This window comes from Prionailurus bengalensis, chromosome B3 (assembly GCF_016509475.1).
Source record: "Prionailurus bengalensis isolate Pbe53 chromosome B3, Fcat_Pben_1.1_paternal_pri, whole genome shotgun sequence".
NCBI classification, from domain to species: Eukaryota; Metazoa; Chordata; class Mammalia; order Carnivora; family Felidae; genus Prionailurus; species Prionailurus bengalensis.
The window spans coordinates 146,352,415-146,377,620 of NC_057355.1; the positions used below are offsets into that span (position 1 = coordinate 146,352,415).

The 25,206-nt window shown below is 49.9% G+C and overlaps 1 protein-coding gene across 1 annotated transcript in view; it reads left to right on the top strand.

The window, feature by feature from the left end:
• The window catches only part of TDRD9 (tudor domain containing 9), a 118,260-nt gene extending 96,964 nt beyond the window's left edge, over positions 1 to 21,296 (top strand). The window contains exons 31-36 of the mRNA XM_043554410.1: positions 545 to 654; positions 1,144 to 1,240; positions 7,032 to 7,170; positions 10,602 to 10,720; positions 19,147 to 19,219; positions 20,546 to 21,296. Coding sequence (XP_043410345.1) covers positions 545 to 654; positions 1,144 to 1,240; positions 7,032 to 7,170; positions 10,602 to 10,720; positions 19,147 to 19,219; positions 20,546 to 20,647 — 640 coding nt within the window. The 3' untranslated portion in view covers positions 20,648 to 21,296. The remainder of the gene's footprint in view (positions 1 to 544; positions 655 to 1,143; positions 1,241 to 7,031; positions 7,171 to 10,601; positions 10,721 to 19,146; positions 19,220 to 20,545) is intronic.
• The last annotated feature ends 3,910 nt before the right edge of the window (positions 21,297 to 25,206 follow it).

A 25,206-nucleotide genomic window follows, 5' to 3' on the forward strand; every position in this document is an offset into this window, starting at 1 on the left:
GGAGCGTACTTCGGAGGCTGCCCACTGCCGGAATCCCGGGTGGGGACATCGTGGGCCACGCTGAGTCCCCGGCAGGAGGTGCGGAAACAGACAACTTCACGAGAGCTCCCGGGTGGAGTCAGCAGGCCGGTGTGAGAGTAGAGTCAGTGACACCGGAAGGGGAAGAGCGGAGGAGGGCCTTCCAAGTGGCCACGGGGCCTCTGCTGGCAAGTGAAGGGGGGGCCGGGGGCCCGCCTGCGCCATAGCTGATGGCCTCCAGGTTGGGAGCGCGGGACCCGGCCCCTGGGACCAGGAAGTGGTGATCTGGGCCTTGTCGGCACGCGGGTGTCGCTCGAGGCCGAGGCCTGCGAGAGACGAGGGTGGGAGCCGGCGGTCCCGGGCGAGAAGAGGAGGCGCCAAGGAACGCTGGGACGTTAGGAGGCTTGCACCTGTTGAGCGTTGCGCTCACGCGCTTGCCTGTGTCTGTCGTGCCAGCTGTGGGTTGGACGGAGCACGCTGCCCGGTGGGTGGCTCAGCCTCTGTCTCCTGCCGACGCCCCTTTCAGGTGTGTTTGGATCGAGAAGGAAAGCATCAACTCTGTCATCATCAGCGACGCCCCTGAGGACCTCTACCAGAGGATGCTGGTTGCGGCTTCCCTGTCAGTCAACGCCACCGGTGAGCGGGGCTGTGTTCACTTGCCGCGTGCTCTTCTCCCTCCGCCACTCTGTTGCCAGGAGTGGTTTGTCCCATGATGACAGCGAACGCGTGTATTTGTGCCACAGTTGGAGGCCATTTTCTGAGCGCGCCAGCTGCTGCGAGGCTAAGAGATAGAGCATCACCTTTCCTTTTATACGAGGGCGCGGGTGTCGGTTTCTTGATGGGTCGGTCATTCGTTACATCATGCTTGTCCCCAGAGTAGAACAGGGCTTGGCCCTGGGACAAAGCCGATGGCCCAGCGAGAAGGAAGGAGGGGAGAGGAGAGGAGAGCAGGCAGACAGAAGTCCCCGGCAGGTCTGATGGCGTCCGCTGTGGGGTGCCGTGGGGCGCATCCATGGAGTGGACTCCGCGGAGCGGGGGACACGGGACGAGGGGTGTGCCAGGAGGGCGCGGGGTCCTGCAGAGCGACTCTCGCCCCTGACGCTGCCTTTGTTGCCTGTCCCGCAGGGTCCACCATGCTGCTGAGAGAGACCTCTCTGATGCCCCACATCCCCGGCCTCCCGGCTCTCCTCAGTGTGCTCTTTGCACCCGCGATGGAGCTGAGGTGCGGGGCTCGTCGTCCTTTCGTCCGGGCTTCGCGAGCGAGGACCCGGGTGGGCGAGCGCACCCCTGCGCCCCCTCCCCTGGAGAGGAGACCCAGAACCCCGGCCGCGCCTGCCTGGGCGCGATGGGAGCGGTTGCCGCGGGGACACGCCTGCAGTGGGCTCGGGGAGAGCTCCAGTCCCGCGGGGCTTGAGTGAGAGAGGGGTTGGAGGAGGGACAGGAGGAGCTGGGAGCGGGCTCGGGGCGGGCGTCCTGTTGGAGAGGGGCCGAGGTGTGACTCTGCTCTCAGGCTCCTGGCTGGCTGTCCATGGGACGCCTGGTCCCTGCGCCGCCCCCCCCCCCCGACCCCGGGGCTGGTGACCATGGGGGAGGAGGTGCACTGCTGTGTCCTACTGGTATAGCTCTTTTTGATGCCTCGACCAAACAGTGATTTCTCCTGGAGGCTGTAGCGGAGAGGACGGTGAGCTGGGCGGAGACCTCGGGGCACCCTTACGTGGGGACAGCCGCCGCGTGAGCTTTTCACTTGAGAGTCGGGGTGTTGCCGGGGAAGCACTCGTGGGCGTCTGCAGAGGGCGGCGGCTGCGGAGAAACGGGGTCTGGTCTCTGGGAAGGCCGCACGCCCCCCCGGGACCACCCGACCCTGCCGCTTGCTCGGCCCTCTCTCCATGCACCTGCTCGGTCTGCCGGTGCGGTCTCAGATGGTGCTTGTTGCAATGTAGACGACAGCTGAGTAGGGTCTTGTTTCCCACTGAAAGCGTGCGTTCCTTAGAAAAATCTGGGAAAAGCTGAATGGGACAAAAGTAACATCATCATTTTTAAATGTTTAGCGTATTTATTTTCAGTGTTATATATATTTTTTGTTTTTAGGTGTTTGTCGTGCTGCGGCCTTTTCCACAGATACAGGCATTTTCATGTTATGACGTCTTTGTAATTACCCGTTTTAGAAATTGCAGAGTGGACGTCAAATGGCTTTTATAAACACTGCTCTACTCTATTCACATATGTATTCGTTCCCAACCTGCTCTTGTCCCCAAAGGATTTAATATGCCTTTAAATGTTGGAATTGGGCCTCTCTCTAATTTTGCCATAATGAGCTGATAAATATCTTGATGAATGGGGTGTCTTCTGAGTCCTCCGCGGGGCGGACAGACCTGTAAAAACTGCAGCACGTGTCCTTGTCTAACAAGGAAGGGCGCCACCGTGTGGGAGCAGGGGCACGGCTCCGGGAATACCCGGACACTGCACTGTCCTTGCCTCTTACTAGACCAAGCTCCTGCGATAGTTGACATGGGCGCACTCTGCCTTCCCCCCGCACCGGGCGCCCCGGCCCCAGCGGCCCTCGGTGCGGGGTCCGCGCCGTCCTGTCGACGCTGGCGGCCACCCGGGGACCACGGGGAAGGTCTGCCATCTCCAACATGGCGTCCGTGGTGGCGGGAGGCGAGGGAGCAAAAGGTCCCTTCGGAGAGGATAAGGAAGGACTTTATTCTCACACTGGGTGGAGAAAAGGGAGGGCCGTGGTCCCCTCTCCCGCGCCTGGTGGCCGCTGACCAGCTGCAACTCACGACCCCTCTGCGAGCCCGGTGACCGAGCCCTGGCGGTGCTGGCTCCCCTGGCGCCTCTGCCTCCGGTCGCCCTTTGGCGCACCTGCCCCCGGGTGGGCTTCGCCTTCCCTGCCGCCCCCGCCCCCGCCCCGGGTGCTTCCGCGTGGAGAGCCTGCTGGAGCGTTGTCCCCTGCGCCGGTGGCGAGCCCAGCGTCTCCAGGAGCGCTTTCTGCTGGCCGCCCTCACCTCCCGCCGGAGTCCTCACGGCTGGGCAGGGGGCGGTGGGGAGGGCTCCATGGGGCAGGGGTGCTGCGGGGGCCGGGGGAGGAGAACTCTTGCAAAACAACAGAAAGCCCCGCCAGGCAAACCCGTTAATGGATGACGGCAGTGGATTAAAAGGGAACTTTCACTCTCTCACTGTTTGTTCCACTGACTGGCCGCGTGACAGATCAGCCATCAGCCGTCTGGTTGCTGTGGCAGGGATTCAGCGGCCGCCAGGGACAGCCCTGCGGTGAGCGGGTCTTCAGCAGGAGGCCCGACGGCTCCCGTGGAAACCCTGCGTCCGCCCTTCTGCTCACGTGGCTGGTGGCCCGGGGCCTCGGCTTCTGCTCGCCAGGGCCTCCGCGGGTGGCGTCTGCAAGGGCTCGTCGGGGCTTCCTCGCGGCCTGGTGGTTGGGTGCCCATGGCCAGCGTCCTGACAGAGCTGAGTGGAAGCCGTGTCCCCTTTGATGAGCGACCTCCGAAGCGTTCCATGGTGAGATTTGCTCCGGCCACTGTCCCACTCAGACCTGAGGCCTGGGATCCAAGACCCCACTTCTCACTGGAAAACGTCCGCTTTGCACCATGAAAACAGCACATAAGATGCGCGCTCCTGACCTCTCTGTATGGCATGCCGCCTTCTGTATGCCGACGTGTCGTCTGAATTGTTCAGTGTAGTCGTGGACCGTTTTTGTAATTTAAAACATCTTGATCTATCTCTGTTTTTAAAAAGCTGGAGAAAATTGGGGAATACAGCAAAGGTGTCTTTTTTTTTTTTTAATTTTTTTTTTATGTTTATTTATTTTTGAAAGAGAGACAGAGTGAGAGGCGGAGGGGCAGAGAGAGAAGGAGTCACAGAATCCGAAGCAGGCTCCAGGCTCCGAGCTGTCAGCACAGAGCCCGACGCGGGGCTTGAACTCACCGAGTATAAGATCATGACCTGAGCTGAAGTCGGACACTTAACCGACTGAGCCACCCAGGTGCCCCAAAGGTGTCTTTAAGTATTGGAAGCGTGAGGTGACGGGAATGTAGAGCGGGAGGGGGTGCTGTTGGGTCTGGCGGGAAGGCTTGGCGGCAGGTAGACCTGGGCTCCCTGGCTGGCATGCCCCCTGCTGCCCACCCCAGGGCATGCCAGGTGCCCCTCCAGCTTCTGACGCGTCCCCATCTGTAAAGAAGGGCAGTGGTGAGCTCACGGGTGCAGCACGGTGCCCGGAGACGGTAGCTGCCGTGAGGGATGTCCGTCCTGCCCTGGCGGCTCCTGGCAGCATCGCGGGGAAGCCGAAGGAGGCGGAAGGTCCTTCCCCGGGGAGTGGCCTTGGCAGGATTTGGAAATCTCAGTACACTTTGAACAAACACAGTTGTCCCTCAAACAACACAGCCTACTGTTGACCTGGGGTAGGTGCACACGCTTTGTGTGTTCTATGTGTTTACGTACTGTATTCGCGCAATCGGGGAAGCTAGAGAAAAATGTTCTTTTCAACAGATGCCCCCCAAATTTTCCAGTGTATTCATTGAAAAGAATCCGCATATAATTGGAGTTGCTTAGTTCAAACCTGTGTTTAAGGGTGGATAGTACTTTGCAGATTACTACGGTGCATGTTGCAGAATATTTAAGGGAACGTTTTTATATGGAGGCTTCAGACTGACTAGAGGAACTACGTTTCCTTCTTTGGCTCGTGTAGACAGCTGTAAAGTATGAGCTTGCAGGACAGGCTCCTCTTCTGTTGTATTTACTTTAAACGTCATTGTCTGGAGAAGTTGGTTCTAACAAGCATAGCAGTCGTCAGCTCCCATAAACGTGAGCTCCTTTATGTAAGCTGTCTCCGAACGGTTTGCTCGTATGGCATGTCCTTGCTGTGTCTGCACCGAGCCCGCTTGCTTGGATCCTGTCGTGACTTTTGCTGTTGTCGGTCTGAGTTTAAATGTGGTTATAAAGGAAGTAAAAATATTTCTGTGGTCCTGATTACTGTGTCTTAGGGTCCCATAAGTTTTTAGGATCCTCAGAAAAGAACGAAAGCCGGTGTTTTAATTACCTTTATTGATTTCAGGTGTAGAGCAGATGAGCAGGTGCGGGTCAGTTCCAGGCTGAATATCTAGGGACCGTCCATGGTGATGAGCATGTGTTACCACATGTGAGGGCCACTGATGAGCAGCTGTTAGTCGTACTGTTGGTGACCTGGGCTGTTATCTGTGTTCTGGAAAAGTTTTGTATAAACTGAAATAATAGTAAATGATATTCTATTAAAAACGTGGGGAGCATAGTGTTTATAAAGGAACACTTCAGCAATCATTTTGTATAGCAAATGCCCAGCACCATATTTACCAGTCTGAATTCTGGGTCTTTGATTTCACTTGAAGTGGGATTCTCTTTCATTTTCATTGAAGTGAAAAAGAAGTCTGTTGTGTGTGTATGTATATCTTTAGGACTAAGAAAAAAGCACTTTTTTTTGCCTAGATTATTTTCATCAAAACGTTGTTGATTAAAAAAAACAAAACTTGGGGCGCCTGGGGGGCTCAGTCCGTTAGGCGTCCGACTTTGGCTCAGGTCACAATCTCGCGGTCCGTGAGTTCGAGCCCCGCGTCGGGATCTGTGCTGATGGCTCAGAGCCTGGAGCCTGCTTCCAATTCTGTGTCTCCCTCTCTCTCTGCCCCTCCCCCGTTCATGCTCTGTCTCAAAAATAAATAAACATTAAAAAAAACTGATATTAAAAAAACACAAAACTTTATTGATATAAATTATGGGAAAAGGTATTTCATTTTTTAAAATTTTTAAATGTTTTTATTTATTTTTGTGAGGGAGAGACACATACAGAGCACAAGCCGAGAAGGGGCAGAGAGAGAGGGAGACACAGAATCTGAAGCAGGCTCCAGGCTCTGAGCTGTCAGCACAGATCCCCACGTGGGGCTCGAACTCACAAAACCACGAGATCATGGCCTGAGCTGAGGTCCAGTGCTTAACCAACTGAGCCACCCAGGCACCCCAATATCTGTTCATTTTATATTGTCGAGCCTGTTCTGGGCTGTGGTCCTGTCATTTAATCTAACATCTGGGGTGAAAGAAGGAGCCTGCGGGCAGAGGAAGGGTCTCCACGGGAGGAGCCTGGCAGAGAGGCCTGTAGGGAAGCCGGGGGAGCTGGAGCCTGGCACAGGGCTGGAGGGAGAACGTGGGTTTGAGATGACCCGGGGGAGCAAAGCGGGCACTGGATGCTGCGTGGCTTGCAGCAGGCTCTGGTTTTTCTCAAAATGGCACAGGAAACCACCCTTAAGACTGGGTTTGTTTTTGTTATAATGATGTGAAGAGAAAACAAAAAAATCCTGGGTCTGTTTTGAAAAACTAACACTCTCTGCTGCGTGGGAGCCAGACTGGAAGAAGCAGGAGTAGGTGTGGGGAAGATGGGTCAGAAAGGGATCACATGAGTCTGGGTGCCAAGTGGCGATGGCTTGGACCAGGCTGGTGGCAGCTGAGATGGAGGGGTCACCAGGTTTAAGGATGTGTTGAACATGGAAGTGACAGGGCGCGGTGCTGGAGGGAGGGGGCAGGTTTTGGTTAAAGGAGGATGTAACGCTCTGTGTTGTGTGTACAGCTGTTTCAGGGTAGGAAGGTGGGACATAACATCTTGTAAGCTTCTAAGTGCTAGACTTGTTTCACAAGCCATAAATATTCTGTGGAAACCTCACTAATAAGAATTTAACCCATGGGAAGAACTCGAAGGAGGGAAAAGACTGAATGTGATAAAATAGTCTTTATGTTCTGTGCTGCAGTGAGAAATAGAAACCTAAATAACGGACTGATAAACACATTTACCGTCCTTATAACTACATAGCCTCTGTTGTTTCTGATGTAAACACCGGAAGAGAAAATCCAAAAATAAACAAAATTTGTTGCTGTACGAGGTCTGGCAGAACAATGATTTTATTGGCCAGTTCCTTTAACGTTGAAACAATGAGTTAACAGTTTCAAAATACTAACTCTTCTAAAAACTTTTCATTTAGGGTTGATCGGGATGGAAAAAACTATACTGGAGTCCTTTGTGGTTTGGGGTGGAATCCAACCACGGGGGCCCCTATCCTGCCAGAGCATGACATTGAGCTCGCATTTGATGTTCAGTTCAACGTGGAGGATATCATAGAGGTAAGACTGACTTATCAGCACTGTAGTAGTTGCCCCCCCCCCCTCTCTCTCCCTCTCCCTCTCTCTCTCTTTCTCGGTTGGTTTGTACACCCATTTAACAGCGCAGTGTCTGACACGGACCTTTATTTATTTATTTACTTTTTAAAAATTTTTTTTCTTTTTTTTAATGTTTATTAAAACATTAAAAATGAGCGTGAGTGGGGGAGGGGCAGAGAGAGAGGGAGACACAGAATCCAAAACAGGCTCCAGGCTCTGAGCTGTCAGCACAGAGCCCGACACGGGGCTCGAACCCACAAACCGTGAGATCATGACCTGAGCCGAAGTCAGACGCTTAACTGACTGAACCACCCAGGCGCCCCTGACATGGACCTTTAAATACACACCTACGTCTCTGGCCCCAGAGGTGCTTGCTGTCCCTTAACCTGCCTATTTTACTTCCCTTTTCTGTAGAAAGTAGCTTCCCAATAGAGACGGTGCTCTCTGAATTTCTCCTGTGGGATCTCTGGGCACAGGAGGCTTTTCTGGGCAGTGGGAGTAAACACCAAGCCAGTAGGACTGCTGGGGATCTCTGTCCATGCCTCCCTCCGGGTCCGGACTAGCTGCACATCCTTGCTGGTCCGCGGTGGGAAGCGAGGAAGCGGAATCCTGCTCTCGGCTTCATCCTCTCGACAAGGGTGGACGGCCTGCTGAGCGCGTAGCGGTGCGGCCGCGTGTGTCTGTGCGGGGCCAGGACGCGATAAATGTAGCGGGCAAGGTTAAGCACTTAGAAACTTAGGGAGCAGGCTGACAAAGTAATTTTATGGCTTTTGAATCTGATCATGAGAAATGTGGGCTTAGGTTTTATATGCTTGTGTTTTTTATAGTTTGTTCTAGTAATTCAGTTTTGGTGCATTTTGCAAAGTGAGAAAGCTGGTCCTCCACCACAGGTAGTTTGAACGGCGCTGCTGTAAAGTACGTGGCCCTTTTTCTTCTCAGAAGTTGCACGAACTAGGTGAGGTCGGCGTAACTGCGTAGAAGGGGGTGGAGGAAGAAGGCAGGCGCTATGGTGACCTGCGCCGAGCCCGCCTTTATCCCCCAGGGTGCCGTGGTTACAGTTGTCGGTGTTTTCATTTTATTGACTTAACTTTCACTCTAAGGTGTTTTGGGACTTAAAGATACTCCTTAATAGTCCTAATTGTAAAATATAAAACTTCAAGAAGTAAATATAGGAGAAAATCTGGATGGCCTTGGATTTGGCAGGGAGTTTCTGGATGCAACACCTAAAGTACAGTCTGTGAAAGAAGAAAGGAGAAGCTGAACTTTGTCAAAATTAAAACCCGCTGTGCCAGAGACCCAGCTAAGAGGATGAAGAGATGGGCCGTTCACGAGGAGCAAATGCTTGCAGATCATGTATGTGATAAAGGACTTTTATCATAATACGCAAGCCAGTCATTAAAAACGTAAGTAAGCGAAAACATGGACAGCAGCGTCCTAGTCACAAGGAAATGCGAGTTAGGACCATGACGTACGTCCACGTGCCCGTTAGAATGGCTGAAATCCAAAAAACTGACAACAGTGCTGGCGAGGATGTGAAGCAGCAGGGACTCTGGGGACGCAGAAAGGAGGTAGAGCTTTAGAAGACAGAGCACACGTCCACCGTGAGACCCGACAGTCCCACCTCAAAGTGTTTTCTCTAAGAGATTTGAAGACTCACATCCACAGAGAATCCATTTGGGAATGTCGATTGCGTCGCTCATCGTTTATAATTGCTGAAAGTTGGAAGCAGCCAAGATGTCTTTCAACGGGGGGAGTGTGGGATGGCCGTGGGATGGGATGCTCTTCAGCACTTCAGAGGAATGAGTGGTTGATTCATGCAACGACACAAACAAGTCTCTCTTAAAACTTCTTTTAATGTTTATTTTTGAGAGAGAGAGCGGGGGCGGGGGCAGAGAGAGAGGGAGACACAGAATCCGAAGCAGGCTCCAGGCTCCGAACTATCAGCACAGAGCCCGACGCGGGGCTCGAACCCACCAACTGTGAGATGATGAGCCCTCCAGGCACCCCATGGATCCGTCTTAAATGCGTGTTTCTAAGTAGGAGAAGCCAGGACTCGCGGGCTACTATTTTAAGAGTCCATTCACGTGACATTCTGGGGAAGGATAAACTAAAGGACAGAGCGGATTGGTGGTCACTCCAGAGCAGAAGGGCTGCTCTCGGGGGTGTTCAGCTGGTGGATGTGTGACCCCATGTGCTTGTCAACCCACACACAGGCTGCCCCTCACGAAGGAGGGGAACTAAGGTGTGTGATTGAAACACACACACACACACACACACACACACACAGATTTTGGGTAATTGCGTTGAGAAAAGGAGCTTTGGAAGACAGTGTTTTGACTGAAAACAGTCAGGCTGCAGCACATAAACACCGCTCTCAGTCCAGCTGCTTCACTCTGGAGGTGTTTTACACGGTACTGAGGCTGAGCGGCCGGTACATGGATGTGCGAGCTGGGTTTCTCACCGGACAGGAGTTCCAGACGAGCAGGGAAGGCTGGAACGGACCTGGTATACGGGATGACCCAGACGCTCATCAGTATGAGCACGTGCAACCTCTCCATGCACCAGTGCGCACGTGTGCGCGTGCGTCCGTGCGGCTCTGTACACACGCATGTGCCGACCGCCCGCCCTGTGAAGGCCTAGAGGCTGTGACACCCCCAAAGCCACCAGCACACCGTATGCCCAGACTCTGGTTTCTGACAGGATTTCCCGGGAGAAGGAAGCGGGCTTCTTGGAGAAACGGCTCTCCTGGGGCTGGAGCAGGGAAAACAGAGGGTGAGGTGTGGGGCTTCCTGTAGCGCCAGGAAGTAGACAAGTGCTCGGAGCTAGAGGACAGGGCACGTCGAGGGGCCGCAGGGCCAACCGAGAGAGCCCACTGGCCAAAGCTGCCGCGGTTTGGGCGGCAAAATGAACAAAGCAGTACTGGGTTATAACCCAGGAAGGTAAGATGATCATTTGCGTGTCCGTAAGGTCATAAAGGAACGGTGGAATAAACGAATGCGGGAGAAGAGACAGGTCTTTGTACCGGAGGATTCCCAACAGGGTCTGTGGATCCCTGCCTCCAGGAAGTGGAGCGTCATCTGCCCCCAGACCCGCCTGTGAGGGTGGACTGGACTCGGTGATGTGCATCCAAGCAGAAGAGGAGGGGTGTAAGAGGTGTGATTAGACTGAAACGTCAGAACCTTTCTTGCTGATTTTCAGTGTTTTCTTTTGTTACTGTTCCTTAAACTACAATAGTGGTGATTGATGTTATTTGTGTTGTTTTAATAGTTTGTTCCAGAAACTGTATTGATGATAGTAATAAGAGTATGAACTCTGAAGGCTAATGAAGTATTTAAATGTGGAACGGAATTCAGTTACAGAACCACATGACTGTTGGTGTTACCATTTATTTACAGATCAATATTCTCAGGGCTGCTATTAACAAGCTAGTGTGCGATGGACCCAATGGATCGAAGTTTCTTGGGCCAGAAAGAATCGCACAGTTACAGGACAGCGCTCGTCAGAAACTTCTAGGGTAAGTTGTCCGCCTTAGAAAAGGTGTTGAATATGCAAAGCTGTCCCAGCTGTCGGGAGAAAGGCTCGCTTTAGTTGGCGCTCTTCGTTTTTTACGTAACTGTGTTTTTCTGTGAACTTCGTGCTGAGGTTGAACATACATAAGGTGCGTGGGCCGTCTCGGGGTATTTGCCCAGGGGAGCGACGCCCAGATCAGAAACGATTCTAGAAAACGTGAAAAGTGCTCCTGAAACCAAAAGAAATCCCCCTAGAATGTACACGGGAAGGTGCGGAATGTCACCACGATGCCAGATGCTGCTTGCCCTCCACAGGACACTGCTTCGGGCAAGGAAGGTCCAGTGCCTGGTGTCCCTGTTACCTCACAGCCACTGTTGGCAAGGGTGACCTCGTCCTGACCGGCAGTCCAATGATCGGAGCGCATTCGTACAGTTGTGCCAGCCTCCCCACGGCTCAGTGGTACAGCATTTCTGTCCTCCCCGGAAGTTCACTCGTAAACAGTTTAAAACTGGATTGGGGTGGGGGCGCCTGAGCGGCTCAGTCGGTTAAGTGTCCGACCTCGGCTCAGGTGATGGTCTCATACTTCACAGGTTCGAGCCCTGTGTGGGGCTCTATGCTGACAGCTCAGAGCCTGGAGCCTGCTTCGGATTCTGTGTCTCCCCGTCTCTCTGCCCCTCCCCTGCTTGCGCTCTCAAAAACAAATAAATATTAAAAAAAAATTTTTAAACTGAATTAGGGTGATTGTTGCACAGCTCTGTAAATTTACTAAGATTATGGAATTACAGACTTAAAATTGATGAATTCTGTAGTAAATAAATTATATCTCAACACAGCTGTTTTAAAAAACATAAGTTGTTTTTTGCCCATCTGTAAAGCATGTCTGTTCCCACCCTTGGCCGCCACTGATCTGCGCTCGGTCTCTGAAAACCTTATGTACTTGGAATCGGGTTTTTTTTTCCTTTTTAATCTGGCTTTCTTCGCTTAGCATAACAGGTTTGCGATTCATCCGTGTCATAACACGTTTGTTCTTTTCTGTTGCTGGGTGACGCTCCATTGTGTATGCGCCACACTCTGCGTTCAGCAGCGGGTGAGATGCGTGGATTGTTCCCAGTATTGGGCTCTGTTGAACAGCGCGGCCGCAAAGGGTCGTGTAAAGTCTTCAGGTGAACACTTATCTTCAGCTCTCGGGTAGATGTCTAGGAGTGCCGTCGGTACGCTGTGTGGTGAGTCTGTGTTAACTTTTTAAGGACCGGCCAGATGGTTTTCCACAGTGACTAGTGTGTTATGTTCCCGCCAGCAGCGCATGTTGCAGTTTCTCCACGTCCTCGCCAGCGCTCGGCACTGTCCGGATACTTCTTTATGGTCGACAGTCCGGTGGGGGTATGGTGGTAGCTCGTTGTGGTTCTGATTGGTGTCTCCTCAGTGACTAATAATACAGAGCATTTGTCCATATCCTCATTAACCAGGTTTATATTTTTTGGTGAAATATCTGTTCAAATCTTTTACCCAGTTTTTAAATCGAGTTGTCTTGTTTGTGAGTTTCAGAAATTCTTTATAAATTTTAGCTGAAAGTTTCTTCACAGATATGTAATTTGCAGATATTTTCCTGGTATTTTGTCTTTTCATTTTCTTTTTTTTTTTTTTAATTTTTTTTAACATTTATTTATTTTTGAGACAGAGAGAGACAGAGCATGAATAGGGGAGGGTCAGAGAGAGGGAGACACAGAATCTGAAACAGGCTCCAGGCTCTGAGCTGTCAGCACAGAGCCCGACGCGGGGCTCGAACTCACAGACCGCGAGATCATGACCTGAGCTGAAGTCGGCTGCCCAACCGACTGAGCCACCCAGGCGCCCCTGTCTTTTCATTTTCTTAATGGCATCTTCTGAAAAATACAAGTTCTTAGTTCTGATGACGTCTGCTTTATCTTTTTTTTAAAAAATGGATTATGCTTTTGGTGTTGTTATATCTGAAAAATCTTTGCTAAGCCCAAAGTCATAGAAGTTCTGTTCTCTATTTTCCTCTCTTATATTTACTTGGTGTATTTAGGTTTTGGGTCTGTTTTGAGATGACACTTGTATAGTATGGTATGAGGTGCAAGAGTCTAAGTTCATCTTGTCATAGCTGAACATCCGTTCGTTATAACCACATTGGCTGGAAAGCTCTACTTTCCCTACTGAATTGCCTTGGCACCTGTCAAAAATCAGTTGGCCACAAATGTTGTAAAGGTTTGTGTCCGGACTTCCTGTTTCTTTTTGCTCATGTCTGTCATATGCCAATATGGCATCGTCTTGATTGCCAAAGCTTGAAATTGGGTAACGTTAGTCTTCCTATTTTGTTCTTGTTTTTTCAGAATTATGCTTACTGTTCTAAATTTTTTTCTTAATGTTTATTTACTCTTGAAGGAGAGAGATAGAACGTGAGTGAGGGAGGGGCAGAGAGAGGGAGACAGAATCAGAAGCAGGCTCCAGGCTCTGAGCTGTCAGCACAGAGCCCGATGGCGGGGCTTGAACTCACGATCCGTGAGATCATGACCTGAGTGAAGTTGGTTGCCCGGCTGACTGAGCCACTCAGGTGCCCCTATGCTTAACTATTCTAGATCGTTTTTTTTCCATATACATTTTATTCATTTGTTTAAAAAAATTTTTTTAATGCTTTATTTATTTTTGAGAGAGACAGAGACAGAATGTGAGTGGGTTAGGGGCAGAGAGAGGGAGACACAGAATCCGAAGCAGGCCCCAGGCTCCGAGCTGTCAGCACAGTGCCCAACGTGGGGCTCGAACCCACAAACTGTGAGATCATGACCTGAGCCGAAGTTGGATGCTCCACTGACTGAGCCACCCAGGCGCCCCAGTGTTTTAGTGTTTGGGTTGCTATTGTGAATGAAATCATTTTACTTTTGTTTTTGGGTTGTTCCTTGCTAAAAATGAAGAATTGATTTTTACGTATTGATTTTATTTTGTGACTCTGTAAAAGCCATTAGTATAGTAGTTTTTGTAGATTCTTCAGGTTTTCTCTCTCACATACAGGGTTGTATTTACAAGTAAAGACAGATTGTCTTCTTCCTTACTGACCTGTTATGCTCCGATTTTTTTTCTTGTTTTATTATATTGGCCATTGCAATGCTGAATGGAAGTGGTAAGGCAAACAGCTTTGTCTTCTTAGTCCAGTTTTAGGGAGAAGGCATTTAGTCATCCACTGTTAATGTGTGATGTTAGCTGTCGGGTTTTCATAAAGGCTCTTTTATCAGGTTAAACAAGATCCTTTCTGTTCCTCGTGGGCTGAGGGCTGTTATTAGGAAAGGAGGTGCATTTTCCCAGGTATTTTTTTCTGTCTATGAGGTAAGCATGGCTTTTTTTTTTCTTTTCATTCAGTTTACATGGTATATTGTATTAATTGGTTTTTGGATGTTAAAGCCAGCCTTGCGTTTCTGTTTTGAATTCCACTTGGTATATAATCCTTCTCATAGATTCGTAGATTGGTTGCAACATGTTTTTATTAAGGATTTTCTCACCTGTGTTCGTGAGGGTTGTTTCTTTGTAGGTTACTTGTGATATCTTCGATTTGGTGTCAGGGTAAAACTGGACCCTAAGAATGTGTTGGGAAGTGTTCCCTGCTGCTCTTGTCTGTGAGTGTTTGTGTGAGATTGGTATTATTTCTTCCTTAAATATTTGACAGAATTTTCCAATGAGGCCATCTGAGCGTGGAGTTTTCTTTGTGGGGAAATTTTAAGTTACTAATTCAATTTCTTATATTTTAGGTGTATTCAGATTTTTCTATTTTTTTTAAGTCAGTTTTGGTAATTTGTGTCTTTTAGGAATTTGTTCATTTAAAAAAATGTTTATTTTTGAGAGAGAGAGAGAGAGAGAGCATGGCAAGCAGGGGAGGGCAGAGAGAGGAAGAGAGAGAACCCCAGGCCCTGTACCTTCAGCACGGAGCCCGATGCTTGGCTTGATCTCATGAACCATGAGGTCATGACCTGAGCTGGAAACAAGAGTCAGATGCTCAACTGACTGAGCCACCCAGGCATCCCTGGAATTTGTTCATTTATTTTTATTTTTATTTATTATTTATTTTTTAAAATTTATATCCAAGTTAGCATACAGTACAATAATGATTTTAGGAGTAGAATACAGTGAGTCATCCCCTACATATAACACCCCGTGCTCAACCCCACAAGTGTTCTCCTCATTGCCCCTTGTCCATTTAGCCCATGCCCCCAGCTACCTCCCCTCCAGCAACCCTCAGTTCTCTATATTTAAGAGTCTCTTCTGTTTTGTCTCCCTCCCTGTTTTTATATTATTTTTGCTTCCCTTCCCTTATGTTCATCTGTTCTGTGTCTTAAAGTCCTCATATGAGTGAAGTCCTATGATATGTGTCTTTCTCTGACTAATTTCACTTAGCTTAATACCTTCCAGTTCCATCCACGTAGTTGCAAATGGCAAGATTTCATTCTTTTTGATTGCTGAGTAATACTCCATTGTATGTATATACCACATCTTCTTTATCCAGTCATCTGTTCATGGACATTTTGGCTCTTTCCGTACTTTGCCTATTGTCGATGGGGGTGCATGTGCCCCTTTGAAACAGCACACCTGTATCCTTTGGGTAAATAACTAGTAGCGCAATTGCTGGGTTGTAGGGTAGTACTATTTTTAATTTTTTGAGGAACCTCCATACTGTTTTCCAGAGTGACTGCACCAGCTTGCATTCCCACCAGCAGTACCGAAGGGTTCCCCTTTCTCTGCATCTTTGCCCAACATCTGTTGTTGCCTGAGTTGTTAATATTAGCCATCCTTACTGGTGTGGGGTGATATCTCATTGTGGTTTTGATTTGTGTTTCCCTGATGATGAGTGATGTTGAGTGTTTTGTCAGGTGTCTCTTGGCCATCTGAATGTCTTCTTTGGAAAAGTGTCTATATTCATGTCTTTTGCCCTTTTCTTCCCTGGATTATTGGTTTTTTGGGTGTTGAGTTTGATAAGTTCTTTACAGATTTTGGATACTAACTTTTTATGTGATATGTCATTTGTAAATATCTTCGCATGGAATTTGTTCATTTAAATCGACTTATTTGTTGGCATAAAATTGTTCAGAGTCTTTTTATAATCCTTTTATTTTCTGTACAGTTGATAGTTGTGTCCCCTCTTTTGTTTATGATTTTGATAATGTGTGTCTCCTTTTTTTTTTTTTTCCCTTGGTTAACTCAGCTAAAGTTTACCAATTTTGTCAGTCTTTTCAATTTCACTGATTTTTTTTCCTCCTAGTGTTAATGTTTTTTCCTGTTTGTCGATGTTCACTCTTAAAATTATTAGTCCTTTACTTCTGATTACTTTGGATTTAATTTGCTCTTTTTCTAGTTGTACAACCTAGAACCTTTGATTATTGTTTTGAGACCTTTCTTTTCTGTCACAAGCATTTAAAGCTGTATGTTCCCTCTGTCACTGTTTTAGCTGCATCCCATATTTTCTGATCTATTTTAATTTTCACTCTTTTCAAAATATGCTCTCGTTTTCCTTGTGATGTATTCCTTGACCAAATGGGTAATTGTTTATAAGTATATTAATTTTCAGATATTTGGGGATATTTTCCAACTTTCCTTATATTGTTGATTTCTGTGTAGGCAGTATACATACTTTCAATGATTTCCATATTTAAAAAAATTACTTTAATGTTTATTTTTCAGAGAGACAGAGTGTAAGTGGGAGAGGGGCAGAGAGAGAGGGAGACACAGAATCTGAAGCAGGTTCCAGACTCTGAACTGTCAGCACAGAGCCCAGTGCGGGGCTTGAACTCATGAACTGTGAGATCATGACCTAAGCTGAAGTTAGACACTTAACCGACTGAGCCACCCAGGTGCCCCATGAATGATTTCCATATTTTAAAATTTATTGAGACTTGTTTTATGGCTTAGCATAGATATAGTCTTTCCTGGGAAGTGTTCCGTGATCACTTGAAAATTTGAATGTGTACCTGCTCTTGTGGGGTGGAACCCTCGGTTGATGTTGGTTAGATCAAGCTGGTGAGTTGTGGCAGCCATCAAGTGTCTGTCCTTGCTGATTTTCTCACTAGTTCTATGAATATTCAAAGTGGGGTATTGAAATTTCTAGAATTATTGAATTATTTCTTCTCTCAAGTCTGTCAGCTTTTCTTTTATGTTTTTGGGGCTATATTGTTTGATATGTATAGATTCGTAATTGTTGCCTTTTCAGAATGTGCCAGTCCTTTGTCATTATGAAATAAATCTCTCTCTCTAGGAAGAGTTGTTGTCTTCTTCTTTTTTAAAAAATTTCTTTTAAAGAGAGAGAGAATGTGTGCATGTCTGCGAGTAGGAGAGGGGTGGTGGGAGGGTGGGGAGGGACTCTCAAGCAGGCTGCATGCCCAGGGCAGAGCCTGTTGTGGGCTTGATCCCACGACCCTGGGATTGTGACCTGAGCTGAAATCAAGAGTTGGACTGAGCCACTCAGGTGTCCCAAGAGTTGTGTCTTAAAGTCTGTCAGATATTAATGTAGCTACTCTACCAGTCTGGTTTCTGTTTGCATGCACATCCTTTTCTGTCCTTTTACTTATAATCTATTTGCATCTTGGAATTTCTTCAAATATTTTTTTTTCTATGCCTTCCCTCATTCCCTAGGGCTCCTGTCTCACCTGTGTCTGTACACTTGGTGTTGTCTTGTTGCGCTCTGAGTCTCTGGGCATTTGTTTTTCAATCTTTTTTCTCTCTGTTCTTCAGAGTAGTTAATTTCTATTGATTTGTCCTTCAGTTTCCTGCTTCTTTATCCTGACATCTCAGACCTGCACGTGTGGGTCTGCTGTAAGGGATCTTCCATTTTAGTTCTTGTACTTTTGAACTCTAGAATTTCTTTTTGGGTTTTTCTGTTTTTGATTTTTGTTGCAATTCTCTTTGAGTCATTGTCATCATATTTCCACGTATTTGTTAAAACGTGGTTTGCTTTAATCCTTCGTACGTACTTAGCGTGGCTGCTTTGAGGTCCTGTGTGCTAAACCCACGTTTGGGCCCACTCACCTTCTTTTGGCTGCTCATTTTTCCTAAGTATGGGTCACACTTTCCTGTTTCTGGCAAAATGTCTCAGTTTTTGGCTGAGAATTGGTCATTTTAGACGGTGCAGGGTAGCAGGATAGGGTATTGATCCCGCAGGCTTCCGTAGGATACGTTCCCCTCCGTGTCGTGAGGCCACTGATGCCTGGGTTCTCTTTTGTTTTTGTGTTCGTTGTCCTTTTTATTTTTCAGCCTGGCTTACTAGGAGTTGTCCTTGTGTCTGCACTGCTTAGTGCTGAGCCAGCGAGGGGTCAGAAGTTGTGCTTAGTTACCTAAGCCTTTAAGCTCCTGCCCTTTGCCGGTAGACGTATGCGTGGTTTGGGTGGTGCATCCACGGTTCGGGTGGTTTTGAACTCTTCCCCAGCTTTTATGTTTTCCCAGGGCCTTCCCGTGCGCCACTTCCCAGTGGCCCAGGGCTGCGTGCCCGGCTCAGGGCCTCCATGGACTTTGCCTGCACGTGTGTGCAGCCTCCCCGCCGCCCCCCGGGGTGTGTGTGTGCGTCTGGCCCTCTGGTACTCTCACTCCAGGCTCTCCCTCTTGGGCTTCCACGTGGTCTGTTGGTCTGCTCTGGCCCCCAGCAGGACTGTGACCGAAGGCCAGCGGAGCTGTGGGCTTTCTCTACGTCTTGCCTGTCAGGTGGACAATTTATGCTGACAGTGTTGCCACACAGGAGGGTCTTTCACCCCCTGCACCAAATCAGGGAAGCTCAGTCTGGCAGTGGAGATGCTGGTTCTCGTGGCCAGTCTGTCCCTGGCAACGCTTGGGTCCTAGGCTGCGCTGCTGGGGGCCATGGGCGGTGGCTGGGAGAAGCTGGCCCCACAGTTCACCTGAAGTCCGCAGTTTCTCATGAATCGGTGCTTCTCAGCTTGTTTGCTTTTTGTTAATTTCCAGAGCTTTTGGATGTTTGGGGTGGGTTTTTTTTTGACAATTTTGTCAAATTTCATAGTTGTTTCAGGTGGCAAGAAGATTTCCAGACCTCTTTATTCTATCGTTGCTAGAAGTCTCTAGCTCTCTGCCTTTTTAAGCCGGTGGCATTCCCGGCTTGTCACAGGTGTCTAGAGTAGAGGACAGAAAATACCCTGTTCCATCCTGTGACGCAGTGATGTGTGGTGACTGGGCACCTCCACTCGTGGGTGAGGGACGGGGAGAATGAGGGTTGGTCTTAACCCCTGCTTTGCTCCATTTTGTGCTTGGTTTTGAACGTACAGTAGATTTAAATGTCTGCTGGTTGTAAGTATGTAAATCTCGACCTTTAAAAAACTTATTGTAGTTATAATTCTGGATTTCAATCTTTGTTTCAATCCTAGTTACTGACTTTCTGGTTTTCAGTTACTGAGTATAATTAAGATGATTTATTTCTTCTTTAAATTGTAGTTTGTTCTGTCAGTCGAAACCAAGACAGAGAATTGTCCCCACGTGGCATGAAAAGCCATACGAATGGAATCAGGTGGGTGAGAAATCGAGCGCCGTGCGAGCCGCCTGCCCGGGAGTGATGGGCTCGGGGGAGTGAGGGGCCCAGAGCAGGGGCTGTGGAGGGTCCGGAGAGAGTAGAAAGGAACGGGCGATGTGGACGGTTCTGTTGAGTTTTGGGGTAGTGTCACAGAGCAGACCGGCGGTCTCTGGATGGCGTGCCCTCTGTGATGCCCAGGCCGACTGTCCTGTAACTTGGGATAAAGCCGGGAAGAACATCTGGATCAGCTGTCAGGGTGCATCGGTGTTGCCTCCGTGTGCTCGGGCTGACAGCGTGCCACACACGGGGTGGCTTAAACAGCAGACGTTTATTTTCTCATAGTTCCCGGAGGCCGGAAGTCAGAGGTCAGGGCACCAGCACAGCTGGGTTCTGGTGAGAACCCTTTTCCTCGCTTGCAGGCCCGTGCCCCTATCCTGTGTCCTCACGTGGTGGAGAGCGTCACCCTTAAGTCTCTTCTGAGAAGGGCTCTGATCCCGTCGTGGGGGCCTCGCCCTTGAGACCTCATGGAACCCCATTCACTTCCCCAAAGCCCTACCTCCAGACACCATTGCACTGGGGATTTGAACTTCAACATTAGAGATTTGGGGCACACAGTTCAGTCCATAGCAGTTGGGAAATAGGGCAGGGCCCATCCGGGGCACCTTGAGTTTGAACGTGTATAATGTTTATGAAATAAAATAAAATTGGACTTGAGGGGAAGGAACTAAGGGAGGGGTTTGCAGCTTGACTCCTAGAGCCAAGGGCGTCTTTGTGAATGAACCTGCTGTGACGTGAGCCACGAGATGCCCCTGCAGGTGGTGCTTCCCGTCCTCAGTCGGCACGAGACTTTCTTCCTCCCCTGGGCACCGACCGGTGTCCCTCTTCGGAGCCCTCAGGACCGGGCCTGGAGCCAGCTCCCTGACAGGAGGGGACAGGAGGTGTGCCGGCCACCTCTCCTGCAGACTCTGTTGGGACACTTAATCTGAGAGCAGAATTTTACTTTGAGGTTGATGTGCTTTAGAAAATGTACATACTTAGAAGCCAATAGCGGGGCTGCAGTTCGTGTGTACGTGGGGAGGAGCGTGTGGAGCTTTGGGTGAAGTCACTGGGTTAATGAAAGTGGCTCGTCAGACGCGCGGCATTGAGTGCTGTGAGAGACGGGAGGTGTTCTGGAATACGCCGGGAGACCAAAAGACTACTTTCTGCTGTCTTACGTGTCCGTGCATGTGTGTGTGTCCTTTTGATGATTCGTTTTACTTCCTTGATGTCTCGCAGGCCTGTCTTCTAGAAAGGTCTGACCGGTCCTTTTGTCTGTCCCCTCAGGTGGATCCAAAGCTGGTCATGGAGCAGGCTGAGCAGGAGAGCGGCCGAGGGAAGAACACCTTTCTCTACCAGCTTCACAAACTAATTGTTCTCAGTGCCTAGGTGTGCCAGCGGGCCTGCCCCGGTTCCTCCCGAAGGAACCAGATCCACCACGGAGCGGTGGATTAAAGGCTCCAGCTGTAGACTGACTTCTCTGTATCTGAGCATTATGGTCTTCACCCACTGCATCCAAAAGGTCTTCCCCATCCTGGTTCCTCTTCTCTGTGGGTGGTAGCTGGAGAGTGGTATTTCTGTTCTGGTGGGAAGGATTGGAAAGTCTAGTCTTTTCCAGAAACAGGAAATCACTGTGTTAAAGATTCTGGGATAACACCATTCTAAAAGAAAGCTTTATTTGGAAAAAGAGCTATATTTTGCTTTGAATTTATTAAGGTAAACAGAAATAGACGATCTTACATGTAAGGTTCCGGAATGTGCTAGTATGTTCTATCTTGTTACAGTGATTTAAACCTGGGGTACAGGCAGAACCACGAACCCCAAACCCCGCAACAGGGAGCTGCATGTTTCTTACAACTGTGTGGCATTTTCTAATTTTCTGTGAGGAAAAATATTTAATTTTGATAAAACTAACTTCAGTTTTGTATATTTTAGATTTTTACTTACGTTACAATTCGGAGTCCAAATTTTGGAAATCAGAGAGATTACCTGGCAACTAGTATTATCTGTGTTAAAGAATAAAAAAGCATGAGACCAAGTTTCTGTTTCTGACAGTTTTTAGTCAGAGGAGATTCAAATGTATTTCATTCTAAAACCTCTGAATTTAGAAAACCGGGAGAGGAGTAAGGGCTTCTCTGTGAAAACCGATTCCTGTCGGTCAGGGTTGCATCAGAGGAGCAGTCGCTGCAAAGACGGTGGCAAGGGGTCCCTGGTGGCCTCACACGGATGTCAGAGGCGCTGATGGGAGGAGGGTCCGCGAGGGCGGCAGGAAGGATCAGGGGAGCGGGCGCCTAGGCAGGCTGCTCCCAGCGGGCAGTTCGAAGCCCGTGAGAAAATCTGAGAAGCCTGTGTATCTGGGGGCCGTGGGGTGGTGACCAGGAGCTCGCGTAGAGGTCTGGGCAACTGCTGTCTGGGGAGCTTCTGTAAACTGGGGGCCCAGCACTGTGTGTGTGTCCCTCTGTCGCCCGTGTCACACTCGCGCCCCCAGTCTTGCTCAGCTCTGAGCCAGAGTGGTCCAGGTGGGGGTTCTGGGAATGCACTCCCAGCCTCAGGCAGGAGGGGGGCACCTTGCTAGCAGCACAGCCCTTCCTGATGCCTGGGGCAGCCCGAGGCCTGCCTCCTCAGAAAGTCCTCTGTGAAAAGAAGCAGGATAGGCCCCCCCCTGCTGCCAGCTCTTTGCTTTGCGGGGTCCGAGGCATGCGCCCCGCTGCAGGTGAGCAGCAGCCGGTCCCCGGGGCCGTCCAGCACGGGGCCTGGTTAAGTCAGACGGTACCAGAAGGCTTGCTTAAAAAAAAAAAAAAATCCAGCTTCTTCGTTTCTCTGGTTCTAACCCTTAAAGAAAACCATCCTGACTCTTTTTTCTGGAATCGCTTCCATCTTGCTAAGCATCGTAAGTAAATTTTGCCCTCCATGATTTCCGCCACAGTCGTCGTTTACTTGCTGCTGTCTTGGTGAAGATTGAGCTCTTTATATCATTCGGTATCCGCGTTCCCCATCGCTCGACGTGGTCACGTCGGCGTGACTGGTTAATTCATTCTGTTCTCAGCAACTCTGGAAATCCTGCTCTCTGCAAAAGCCAGCGGCATGCTTGACGGCCCCGCCTGCCGCAGAAGACGGGGCGTTATTCAGCGATCACACGGCGATTGTTCGTGTGCGCGCTTCTCCAGTCCTGTGGGCCTTTAAAGCTTCATTTTAAGTCCAGTTCATCAGCGCGCAGTGTGCTCCTAGCTCTGGGTGTACAGTGTGGTGATGCAGCGTGTCCATACGTCACCCGCTGCTCGTCCCGATGGGTGCCCTCCTTTGTCCCCGTCACCTGTTTCCCCATCGGCCCCCACCTCCCCTCTGGGGACCATCCGTTCTCTGTGGTTAAGAGTCTGATTCTTGGTTTGCCTCTCTCTCTCTTTTTTTTCCCTCTGCTCATTTGTTTTGTTTTTAAATTCCACATATGAGAGAAATCATGTGGTATTTTGTCTTTCTCTGATTTCACTTTTGATACTCTCTAGCGCCATCCATGTTGTTGCAAATGGCAAGGTTTTCTTTTTCTGGCCGAATACCATTCCATCGTTTGTGTGTACGTATGTACACGTACACACACACCCCCCCCCACATCTCCTTTCTCCGTTCATCCATTGACGGACACTTCAGTTGCTTCCATATCTTGGCTGCTGTACACAATGCTGGTATAAGCATAAGGGTGTTGCTAATTTTGGCCTTCTGACAGGTGGGATGGTATCTTACTGTAGTTTTGATTTGTATTTCCCTGATGATGAGTGATGTTGAGCATCTTTTCATGTGTCTCTTGGCCATCTGGATGTCTTCTTTGGAAAAGCGTCTGTTCATGTTTTCTGCCCATTTCTTTACTGGATTGTTTGTTTTTTAGGTGTTGAGTTTTAGAAGTTCTTTATAGATTTTGGTTAACCATTTATTAGATGTCATTTGCAAATATCTTCTCCCATTCTGGGTGGGGCGTCTTTTAGTTCTGCTGGTTGTTTCCTTCGCTGTGCAGCAGCTTTTTATTTTGATGAGGTCTTAACTTTTGTTTCCCTTTCCTGGGGAGATACATCAAGAAAATGTTGCTGTAGCCCATGTCAAAGAGGTTATTGCCTGTGTTCTCCTCGAGGATTTTGATGGGTTTCCTGTGTCACATTTAGGTCTTTAATCTGTTTTGAGTTTATTTTTGTGTGTGGTGTAAGAAAGTGGTTGAGTTTCATTGTTTTGCATGTGGCTCCCAACACTATTTGTCGAGGAGACTGTCTTTTTCCCACTGGATATTCTTTCCTGCTTTGTCAGGGATTAATCAGCCATCTATCCCCATGGTCTTAAGGAGTTATTTATGCTCATAGTAATACACGTACAGGATATGGAATGAGAAGGTTAAAAGGGCAGGGAGTGAAAGGCCGTCCTGTCCCCCCCACCCCCCAGCCCTCACCCGTGCGTTCGTTGGGCTGCGGACCCTGAGGTCAGCTGTGAGTAGAGCGTGCCTAGGCTCCCCGCACTCCCGGAGCTGCCGGTGCAGCGGGTACCGATGGGCGACAGACGGGGTGTCAGGAGACGGAAGAGCTGCGGGGGTTCGGGGTCCGGGTAAGGGACCGAGCAGGAGTGTGCGGCTCTCTCTGTCGGGAGCCGGGAAGTGAGCGGTTTAGGCCTTGTGGGCCACGTGTGTCGGTTGCCTCTGTTCCCCTCCGCGGTGTTCCCCTCCGCGGTGTCCCTGTGGATGGTGCACACACGGAGAAGGGAGACTTGGGGAGCGCGCTCTGCAGAGACCGTCAGACCATGGCTGGCGGGTGTGTGCGGTGGCGGTGGCGCTGCCTTCTGAAGGGACAGCCTTTCTGTGGGGAGGACCTGAGGTCCTGGCTGAGATCGGGGGAGGGAGCGTGCCTGGTGTTCTTGGGGGCCAGTGGGGAGGCCTCTGGGGCTGGAGCAGGAGCCATTTGGCGGGGGGGGGGGGGCTGTAGAAAGAAGCCAGGTCCGGGCCGCGGGGTGGATTTTGTCTTGTACTCGAGCAAGGGGAGGACTCGGAGGGTTTGAGCAAGACCGTGCCGTGCCCAGACTGACCGACAGAGAGAGCGTGCCGGCTGCCGCGTGGGGCTCCGCGTGGGCGCTCTGCAGCCAAGGCCGGGGAGAGACCCTCCGCGCTGAGCCTGGGCCGTGTGCCAGCGGGACAGAGGACGCGAGGGGCCCAGATTCGGTGAATCCGAGGGAAGAGAGTTCTCAGGGCCACCGGTGTTGCGGGCTGAATGCTGGCCCCTCAAAGGCTCTGTCTATGTCCTAACCCCTGAGTCTCCTGTAAAGGTGACCTTATTTGGTCAAAGGGTCTTTGAAGCTGTGGTTAGGTGAAGGAGTTTGAGATGGGGTCATCATCCTGGATTTAGGGTGGGTCCTAAAGCCCGTGGTGGGTGTGCTTGTAGGAGACGTACAGAAGAGACGCCAGGAAGAAGTCGTCCGAGGACGGAAACAGAGGCCGGAAGGACATGGCCACAAGCTCAGGAGCGCCGGAAGCCACCAGGCGCTGGGAGAGTCATGAAGGACCCTCCCCCTGCGCCCCGAGCCTTCCCCCTGCGCCGAGGGAACACAGTCCTGCCAACGCCTCGATTTCAGACCCTTCGCCTCGGAACTGGGAGAGAATGAGTTCCTGTTGTTCAGGGCCCCGTGGCGTGTGGGGGCTTTGTTACGGTGGCCCCGAAGCCAGCCCAGCCGGGGCCTTTGCACCCTCTCACTGGACACGTCCGGAGATCGGTCTCTGTCGTGTGGACACTGTTTCTGTCAGTTTTCCCCGGGGGCCGCACACAACATGCGCTCAGCTGTACCTCCGTGTGCCCACCTAATGTTTTGTTGTGGATCCTGTTTCTGGAGGTCTACTGCTTTTTCAGTGCCTCACAGTATATGGTTTAATTGCTGTCTTGTAATTGACTTTACAACCTCACAGCGGACATTTGGATAGTTTCTAG